General features: G+C 46.9%; 1 protein-coding gene across 2 annotated transcripts in view; it reads left to right on the forward strand.

The window, feature by feature from the left end:
* Positions 1–10,546, forward strand: part of ints6 (integrator complex subunit 6) — a 60,973-nt gene extending 50,427 nt beyond the window's left edge. For both annotated transcript variants that reach the window (XM_079518749.1, XM_079518750.1), the window contains exons 16-18: positions 54–527; positions 7,095–7,188; positions 7,585–10,546. In XM_079518749.1, the coding sequence (XP_079374875.1) occupies positions 54–527; positions 7,095–7,188; positions 7,585–7,678 (662 nt within the window). In that variant the 3' untranslated portion in view covers positions 7,679–10,546. The remainder of the gene's footprint in view (positions 1–53; positions 528–7,094; positions 7,189–7,584) is intronic.
* Positions 10,547–10,943: the final 397 nt, after the last annotated feature.

Here is a 10,943-nt window from a genome sequence, read left to right on the forward strand (position 1 = left end):
TGTTGAAGAGTCAAATTAATTCAGAACAATATGGTCTGTGACTCCTCCGCCAGATGTGGACAGCAGCAACGACGGGAGTCCCCCAGAACCTGCAGAATTCATGATCAACCACTTCGGCGAAAACCACTACAGTCCGACGACGGACTCCGACTCTGAGGTGGACCCCCCGGGGACGCCAGGCACGGGTGCAGGAGACCCCGGAGAACCCCAGGAGAACCAGAACCACACCATGGCTGCCCCGGACCACCCCCCGGACCACCACCACCACCACCACCGTGGGTTGGAGGAGGACGAGGAGGAGGAGAGGGAGGAGGGAGACGGTGGCGGCGGCGACGACAACGACCGGGGGGGCATGGAGCAGCTGCAGCAGAGCAGCGAGGAGGAGACGGAGGGCATGTCGCCGGAGCACCGGCCGCCGCGCTACCTGTCGCCCACGGCGCTGAAGAAGCAGATGAACACGGAGAGCCTGGAGCTGAACAACGAGCTGAGGGCGCTCATCACCAAGGAGATCAGGAAACCCGGCAGACGTAAGTAAAAAATCACACCCGTGTGAACTGAGTGGTGCAACTCCCCCTCCCCTCTCTCTCTCTCTCTGTCTCTCATTAGCAGGCAGCAGTGCAGCACTATCTCTCTCTTTCTGTTTCTGGCACAACAGCGCCACTTTTGGTAGTCATTGGTACTCGACTACTCGTGCTCATAGTCACATAGGTGGGTGGGTGAACACATGGGTGAACACATAGGTGAACACGGACATTGCTGTTCCTTGGAGTGGTTGCACCACTCAAAATGTATACTAGAGCCCCGACCGCCCGACCGATGGCGGATTTTTTGGGGGTCCAGTCAAAACTAGGGATATCCCGATACACTGTTTTCGTTCCCGATCCGATACCACAATTTCTATGCCAGCCGATACCGAATTCCGATACCAGTGATCTCGTGTTGTGTTTATAGCTTTCTAGCTATATATCTCGTGTTGTGTTTATAGCAGACTCCTCACTCAAATGTGCACTCAAAAGCAAACTCCGTGTCGGATCGCTGGTTAGTCTGGCATATTCGCTGATACCGATATGACCCGATATGACAAATTAGGGCCGATACCGATACTTTACCGATACTGTATCGGGACATCTCTAGTCAAAACCCTTGGAAAGTACACTAGACAACCGATAATATTGAGATGATTGCTGTGAATCATTGGTGCAACATTCCACAGTGCAGACAGTTTGAGTGCATGCTTGAGAGTCCAGCAATGTAATCTGTTTTTTCTCCACTGTACTCGGGGGATTATGTATTCCGTCATAAAGGGTGAGACTGCACTCGCTTACCGTAGCAGATCATTCAAAAGACGATGCGAATTGCTTGTTTTTGGTATATTAGCCCATTTTGTGCGGGAACCCCATTTTCATAGCGCGGCACCGAGTGCCGCGCTATGAAAATGTGCCTCAAATCTTTGAATATATATTATTACATTTTTTTTATTTCGACGTCAGGCCTAAATGGGTTGGATAGCCTTGCTGGGCAGGCGCCACCTTGGATGTTGTAGCCACGTTTTCATACTCTCGGACCGTCGGACGCACAGTGCGATCGATGGGGGAACTTGTAAACCACTAATGAAAAACATTTGTTGTGTTTATCAAGTACTGCGCTGCGTTAGCCTGGCTAATAAGCCAGACCGAATCAGCCGTTGGCAAAAAAAAATTGCCTGCCGGCGGATTACGGTCTGGAGAGGCTCAATTGTACGCCCATTTCCTACACCAGATAACTGGTGTGGCCAATCGGGACACGGTATGCAATATGGGCGGGCTTTGGTACAGTGACGTTCAATGCTTGAGACCTTTGACTGACAGTAGCTCTAACCAATTGCGTCAAAGAGAAAATGTTTGAACCCGCCCCCCGGGAAACAAGATCCATACACAGCATCTCCAGACTCAAATACCACACGACAGTGTGATTTGAGTCTGGCTTATTAGCCAGGCTAGCGCTGTGTCACTTTGAGATATCAATTCAAAACAAAACCACTTCAGTTATGATGGACGTCATATGTAACGTTTTGTCCACAACCTCCTCACCTTTTTGAGGATAATAATAAATAATTATCCTCAAAAGTTCACTTTGAAGTCTCCAACGTATGGACGGACCAGATGGCCCCTTTGGAAGGAACGTTCGGTGAAGATGACGACTACCCGGGGATGCCGAGGATCCAGCTCTACGACATCCAGGGCCGCAAATTCAATGACCGCGACCTACGGGCCCCCCAGAAATGGGATACTATTGCGGGAATCCGCAAGGGAACCCGCCCCGTAAGGGACCCGTATTCGGGAATGTCATTTCATGACTATACCCGACTGAGGGGATCATCCATCGTGAGGTCCTGCGTTTACAACCATTTGATTGGTGACAACTGGGGAGCCATATCTTCAACCTGCGTGACTGTCTACAAAGTCATGCGGGATACCAACCCTTTCCGGGGAATGCTGTGGGCCACCGTCGAGACGGAGGGTGGACCCTACTACTACTCCAGAGTCGATGTTATCTTGCACCCCAAACTACCCCGAGAAGGAGCATTGGGGACCCCTAGGCTGGGAATCCGTCATATCACTCGAAGCCCAGTCAAGACCCACCCGCCCAATGCCGTGGGTGGGAAGAAGAAGAAGTATGCCAGAGGGGGTGTCAAGGGCCCGGGATTTACCCGGGACCCTAAGAACGTGGGCCCTCGTTCTTCTCAGCCCTACTACCCTGAAAGGGACTACAGGAAGAAACCACATGGGCCCTACTACCGCGAAAGGGACTACGGGAAGAAACAACGTGAGCCCTACTACCGTGAAAGGGACTACATGAAGAAACCACGTGATAGCCACCGTCGTCCAGCGAGTGTGGAAAGACAACGGTCACCCACCCCGACTCAGCCGGCTACTCTTCTGATGCCGCCCCCGGTGACACCACCGCCATCCATCGCGCAGGTGCCAGTTAGCTACCAGTGGCCAGTTATCTACCAGTGGCCAGATATCTACCAGTGGACTCCGACTCCGACCCCAATGGTCTTCCAACCCCCGATACCTGTGCCTGTGGCACCACCACTCCCCTCCCCTACCCTTGGAAGGAAGGAACGAAGGCGCTCGGGCAAGAGGAACAAAAATAGGAATGGACACTACTAGGCAATAAAAGCAATAACTATATGCTGCTTTGTTTAGCCAGAAGAGCAATAAAAGCAATAACCCCTTATGGACGGAATTAATTTCTGATGATGAAAAAAAAAAATATTTGTGTTTCTGCCATCAATCAGATACTATATTGAGTTGTGATACTCAATTTGCATTTGGCACAAACAATAGATATAAATGTAGGTATGTGCCAAATTTGGCACATTAGGCTATTAGGGTTATTACACTATTTACACTATTATACTAATTACACAATTACATTATTACACGTATTACACTATTACATTAGTACACTTATTACACTTATTATACTATTACACCATTACATGTATCACACTATTACACCATTGCATTTATTACACTACTACACTTATTACACTATTACAAAATTAGACTTATTACACTATTTCACTATTCCACTATTACAGTTACTACTATCTCTATTGTGAGATGCCATGTCCTAGTGCCTGATGGGTCAAATTTGTCCCAAACAGACAGTAGTCCTACTGCCTGATGGGTCAAATTTGTCCCAAACAGACATTGCCAAATATCTCAGACAAAAGTAAGGTCAAATGTAATCTACTTCAATGTTTCTATAGTTGAGTCATCGAGTTAGCTGGTGTGTATTTTTATTTTAGCACAACTAATCTCAGATTTGGGCAGTAAGTCTTACACTGGCAGCCTAGAGCCATGTGCTGTCATCTCCACTTCCTGCTTTTTCAAATGAATGTCATTTATTCAAAACTGACCTTGGATGAGCAGGATGTAACCGGTACCAGGAGGTTTCATCCACCGTCTGCCATATAAGGGTGTGGGCCGGAAAGCTAACTTGACCGCTGCCATGTAAGGCTTGGTGTTTGGGAATATAGGGCGTATAATGTTGTGTGTTGCCTACGGGGAGATGGGGCGTATACTGTTGTATGTTGCTACGGACTGGTGTATATAAAGAGATGCTTAACGTCTCAAAGTCAGTCTTGTCTTGAACTGCTTAGCTGATTTTTGCAAGAATTCATCTATCCACTTGTAAACCTTTTTGAATTTTACTTTGCTCTTCAATCTCCTTTGGTTGAGAGTTCTACATTTGTAACCTGCTTCTCAATAAACCTCTATATTCACTGAAGTTGTTTTTGATCCTGATGAATCCTTCATAGAAGGAGAGGTTTTACCTCTTGGGTTTTCATCGCCTATCCCACCGCCGCAGAGAACGTACCCACGGGCACGGACGGCGGGGCGAGACCTTTCTCACCCACCCACTCTGGGGTCACTCTTGGCCCCGGGGAAGAATGGGAAGATGACTTTGGTGACTAGAGCGGCAATGCCGCAGCAGTCATCTTTGTTGACTAGAGCGGCAATGCCGCAGCAGTCATCTTTGTTGACTAGAGCGGCAATGCCGCAGCAGTCATCCAAGACCCCTTTGGTGACTAGAGCGGCAATGCCGCAGCAGTCATCCAAGACCCCTTTGGTGACTAGAGCGGCAATGCCGCAGCAGTCATCCAAGACCCCTTAGGTGACTAGAGCGGCAATGCCGCAGCAGTCATCCAAGACCCCTTTGGTGACTAGAGCGGCAATGCCGCAGCAGTCATCCAAGACCCCTTAGGTGACTAGAGCGGCAATGCCGCAGCAGTCATCCAAGACCCCTTTGGTGACTAGAGCGGCAATGCCGCAGCAGTCATCCAAGACCCCTTTGGTGACTAGAGCGGCAATGCCGCAGCAGTTATCCAAGACCCCTCTGGTGACTAGAGCGGCAATGCCGCAGCAGTCATCCAAGACCCCTCTGGTGACTAGAGCGGCAATGCCGCAGCAGTCATCCAAGACCCCTCTGGTGACTAGAGCGGCAATGCCGCAGCAGTCATCCAAGACCCCTCTGGTGACTAGAGCGGCAATGCCGCAGCAGTCATCCAAGACCCCTCTGGTGACTAGAGCGGCAATGCCGCAGCAGTCATCCAAGACCCCTTTGGTGACTAGAGTGGCAATGCCGCAGCAGTCATCTTTGTTGACTAGAGCGGCAATGCCGCAGCAGTCATCCAAGACCCCTCTGGTGACTAGAGCGGCAATGCCGCAGCAGTCATCTTTGTTGACTAGAGCGGCAATGCCGCAGCAGTCATCCAAGACCCCTTTGGTGACTAGAGCGGCAATGCCGCAGCAGTCATCCAAGACCCCTTTGGTGACTAGAGTGGCAATGCCGCAGCAGTCATCCAAGACCCCTTTGGTGACTAGAGCGGCAATGCCGCAGCAGTCATCCAAGACCCCTTTATGGGAGCCAGCGCCCATCGTGGGCCCAGTACGGGAGGTCTATATCCCGACCTTAACGGGATTCAGGATCTAGAACCCGGGGTAACGAGAGCTGACCCCACGGCTCCCTACATCTGGGCCCCTGGCTCTCAGGGACCAGACGCCACACAAGCTGGCACCCATCTGCAATCGCAGGGGAACAAACCACACCCTACTCAAGGGGAAGGCTCCCCCCGCGAACCCCAGCTCTAGAGGCCATATCCTGGAAGATACAGCCCAGGACAACGACCTACGGGCACCCCAGAACTGGGATACTATTGCGGGAATACGCAAGGGAACCAGCCCCGTAAGGGACCCGTATGCGCTGACTATGCCCTACTGAAGGGATCATCCATCGTGAGGTCCTGCGTTTACAACCATTTGATTGGTTGTAAACGTAAGGAGCCATATCTCCAGCCTGCGTGACTGTCTACAGAGTCATGCGGGAAACCAGCCGTTTCCAGGGAATGCTGTGGGCCACCGTCGAGACGGAGGGTGGACCCAACTGTGTATCCAGCGTTGTCTTTGGGCAAGTAGAACATGACCAAAGGGTTGGATTAGATCAACTACAAATTATTCCTGAGCGTGGCACAGCTGCTGCTCAAGAGCTGGGTCGAATGCGGAGAAAAAAATCTTGTACGTGACGTGTATGTGGCAAATAGTAGAGCTAACCCAACTAACCTCTACTTGCAACCCCTGTAACTAGAACTTGTTTGATTTTTGAGGATGCCAGTGGATTCCATTCATTTCATTTTAACACTTCCGGGGCCTTAGATTAATCTATCCATCCTATCTAGGCTGCCGGGATTGATTTATTACCTTTGGACCATAAGTATTTGCAGCTTTGATCGGCGCGAATCCGGCGGAAAATAGTCCCATGGTTTATTGTCGAAGAGAAAAACATGCCGCCGTTACGATGCGAGACGAACACAGCCTCCACAGCATGTTGTAGTCCAAACAAACCCACCTTTCACTTGCATTGAACTCATTTTCCCAGAAGCCCTAGCAGCCCAGAGCATGGCTTGATTTCCGGTTTCGTCGTCATAACGCGACGGCCTCGTCACCAGGTCCGTGACAAATCCGCTCTTTCTTTTTAATTATTAAAAAACAGCGAATTAAACAAATAGCAGGTTTAGCGTATTACGCAGCACCGACATGGATTAAATGGCGGGGAACGCAGTAGAACTGTTAACCCATTCAGGCCTGACGTCGAAATAAAGAAAACGTTCGCTCTGAAAGAATATATATTCCAAGATTTGTGCCGCATTTTTACGATTTTTCAAAAATAGCAGATCTACAAGCTCATAGCGCGCCACCGAGTGGCGCGCTATGAGCTTGTAGATCTGCTATTTTTCAATAGCTAAAGTATAACATAATGCTTAGTTAAAACACCAAAAGGGGTTCCCGCCCAAAATGGGTTTAAAGCTATAATATGACACACATGCGTCCTCAGGTCTAAATGGGTTAATACGGTATAGAGACCAAGTTGCTTGAGATGGGTAATCCAACACTCCAAATATCATTGTGTGGTTTATTATTTGTCAAAACTACCACTGAATGTAAGCTGTAAGTGTTAAACAACTCTACTCTAGTCTTGTTTGGTCCGGTGCGGCGCTGCTCACTCATTCGTTCTTCTCCTCCTTGTTGTTTCGTTTTGTACAGACTACGAGAAGATCTTCTATTTCCTGAAGCAGATCCAGGGAAGTCTGGATACGCGGCTCATCTTCCTCCAGAACATCATCAAAGAGGCGGCCAGGTGCGGCAGCTTTAACCTTCACCTTACTGTACAAGTATTGTGTTGCCTTTAAATAGGGCTGTGAAAACAACTTCACCTTGAGGGGCATTGGCTTGGAAGCGAGGCCGCTTGTGTTTGACTTTTGGGATCCTGTATTCCTTGAATATCTTTGCCAAGACTTTTTTTTTCCCCTTCAGGAACTTCCTTAATATAAATAGCAGTCTCATGTCCTGGAGCTTTGTTCTGGAACAAATCATTTTGTGAGACATTGACTAGCTTTTTTTTGCAGCATTTTGTTTTTTACAAGCTATTATTTCTTTGCTTAAATGTAATCAGCCCAGTGGCTTATTTAACCATATGTATGTGCGGAAATTTAACTTTATCTTTTTGTTATCATTATTTTTGTCTCCGTAACAGGTTCAAGAAGCGTGTTCTCATCGAGCAGCTGGAGAACTTTCTAGAAGAGATCCACAACAGATCCAACAACATGAACCACTTGGACGCACTCTGAGCCCCCCCCCCCCCCCCCCCCTCCCCCCAAAAACAAACGCGCACACCCCGTGTGTCTCCCAACAAACTTTCCATCCTCCCTGCCCCCCATCCCCCCACACAGCGACACGGCAGACAGACAGCATCCAACTTTCAAGACTCTCCTTCCCCGCCATTGGACCCTGTGCCTCGTGTTGGTCATCGGAGGTGTTTTGGATTGGTTTACACATATCCCCACTTAATCACTGAAGAATATACTTTGTTGACTGGATGGAGTCCCCCAGGGGGTTTTACAAGGTCCCCCCCCCCCCTTTTTCTTTGTCCACCTCTACACCAAATCGATTCGGGCGAAAGTAGCTGACCTAGAAGCTCACGTCACGACCCATTGAGGGGGTTTATAGATCAGCTATTTTTTTGCCTAAATGCTTGCCCCAGAATAGGCTCCGTGTGTGCATGACTGTAATTCCTTTTTTCCCCCAGAAGGTGGCATTCCCCTTCCCTGTTCCGGGCAAGGTGAATTAAATAAGGTTAGGAATCGAAGACCGTACGGTGGACTCCCATGTTGCTCCCTGGAAGGAAAGAAACATGCCATTCCAGTTCAAATCTGTGAACCTGGACTAGTGTGAACGGGACACGGGAATGCCATCTCCTGGGAAGGAAATAACTACAGTCATGCGCAACAGAGCCTGTAAAAAGGGACGCTAGGGTTCATTTGGTTAACCTATGTTGATTCCAAGGACTATTAAATGAGGACCGGAAGCGAAGACCCTAAGGTGGACTCCATGTTGCTCCCTGGAAGGAAAGAAACATGCGCAATAATGGGCTATATGCAGCCCAACACTTCCGCGTTCAGCTTCCTTGGTCTCAATTGCGCATGTTTCTTTCGGTCCAGGGAGCAACATGGAGTCCACCGTACGTACGGTCTTCGCTTCCCGTCCTCATTTAATAGTCCTTGGTTGATTCCCAGTCCTGTGCTTCATCGATCCATTAAGTGGAGTGAGTGAGTGAGTTGTATTATTATTATTGTTGTTGTTATTGTTACTGTTACAGGTGGAGAATTGATGGAAGGAAGCACTTGTAGGTAGCACGCCGGCTAAAACAATACAATTGTTGGTCCGTCCGTGCGCCGGTTTAGGGTTTCGATATTGATCTGTTGGAACTGATCCGTTTTGGCGGCGTGCGCGTGCACTTAAACTTCACACGAGACTCACCCGTGAGTCGATCTGAGTTGTTAAAAAGGTGGGAAATCTGGACGAACAAAAGGATAGTTCGAAGTGAAAAGAGAACTTTGATGAATGGAAGAATTAGTCCGGGCCTGAGGGTATTCAGAGTTCAGTTGTCTTCAACCCACCTCGGAGTGCAAAGCGGTGAGCAGTGAGATGTTTCATGGTCACTCATCATCAAAAGTGTTTTGTTTCGGCACCGTTTTGATTCACTTGGGTGACTTTCTTCCTTTTGTGCTGAGTTTCAAGTTAAGACCCTCAAAAAATGGGGTCTTTTACTTTTTGGGGGAAAACTGTCCTAAAATATCAATGGTTTGACTGGTGATATTTTTTGGACATTGCTTTTTACCACTCCATTAACCACTTACGCCTTATTTAAAAAAAAAAAAAAAACATATATATAAATAATAAAGATTCAAAAATAGCAGATCTACAAGCTCACGAGATCGGCAATTTTTTGGGAAGATTTTTGACAGATTTGGCTCAAAATGGGGATGTCAGGGTGAAAGTGGTTAAGAGAAAAGCACTCCGTAACTGTCTCCATACAAACCACAACAGGCACAACTTTTAACACGGTCATTGCCGACAATGAAGACAATTCATTGTTTTTGGATTTGTTTGTTCGTCATTCAAGAAAAAACAAAAGGTAGTTGTTTTGATGCCCCTTGAGGGGAAAAAATATCTTGTTTTCTGCCCGGAGACAGAAAGTGATATTGTATAATGTTCTAGTTCAGTGTTTCAACTGGTTTTGGTATAACTTTGTCTTTAACAATTTAGTATTTCATAAATACTCAATACAAATTTAAAAAAGGGGAATCATTTTTGAACAGGGCTGGTGTAAATGTTGATATACAGTAAGTACAGGGACCATAGCTCAGGAACGCATCACGGTGAAGCAATAACATTGGCACTAGTATTACCACATAATTCCACCTTTTGTTATCTCAAAACGGTTGTTATGCAAATGACAAAATGTCCCCCCTCTCTGGGGGGACTAAATGTCCCCTCTCTGGGGGGACTTAGGTTTTGGATGCCAATTTGTCCTGTGCGCTGGTAGCTGCCAAATATTTAACTCCCACCTTAACTCCTTTTTTGTTTTCCCTCCGCTGAATCTCAAACCAAACACCTTGTTCTTTATACATTTAATTTAATACACACATTTTTGAAAAGGCTTATTTAATGTAAGTTAGCCAACTTATGCCCTATTTAAATGTTTTTTGGAAGTTTCCCAACAATGGGGACGCCAGCGTTAAGTTAAAAGAAACAAATAAGCAAAACGACGACAAAAAAGTTATTTAACTAAATTGAGCAGTGAATATTTGGTTGAGCCTACATTCTGTCTTTTCAGATTTATACAAAATGTCTTGACAGAGGACTAAGGACAGGGGAGTTGATTTGAGATTCAGAGGGGCAGCTCTCTTCCGCTCCCTTCCCCCCCCCCCCCTTCCTTGGACAGGGACCAAATCTGCCATACTTGTCTTTGTTTGTGAAGAGGATGCTACCAAAAGAGAGTATTTTGAATACACTGTAAAGATGTAAATAACCTTAGAGTACTATTTAAAGAGAATGTTCAGTGGAAAAGGCCTTTTTGTAAGTATTTCCATGAATAAAAGCTTCTATTTTACACTGTGAAGGGCCATGTAAATAAAGTGTCACATTGTTCTGTACGGCTGCGATTCATTTGTCAATTGTGTCTCGTTTCTAATGTATTGCTGGGGTAAAAATATTACAGAGGTAAAATTATGTGTTGTGGTGCAATAGGGCATTAAGCAACTAGTCGACTAGTAAATCCACTAGTCGACCTTGTTGGTACTAGTTGATAAAAAAAAAGTTTATTTTTTTTATTTTTTACATAATAGGTAGTTAAACAACTAGTCGACTAGTAAAAATGACTAGAAGTGAATGCCCTAGTATGTGATGGGATCTGATTGTGTGTGACCGATGTAGGCCATTTCTCAGTTCTTACAGCTTATGAAAGTGCAGACTGTTCAAATACTGTGTGACATTCTACAAATGTCTTCTAAATCCTGACCGTTTTCTGAAAGGTTTGTCAGTCGTTCTCAA

Source organism: Electrona antarctica, assembly GCF_951216825.1.
Source record: "Electrona antarctica genome assembly, chromosome: 13".
Lineage (NCBI taxonomy): Eukaryota > Metazoa > Chordata > Actinopteri > Myctophiformes > Myctophidae > Electrona > Electrona antarctica.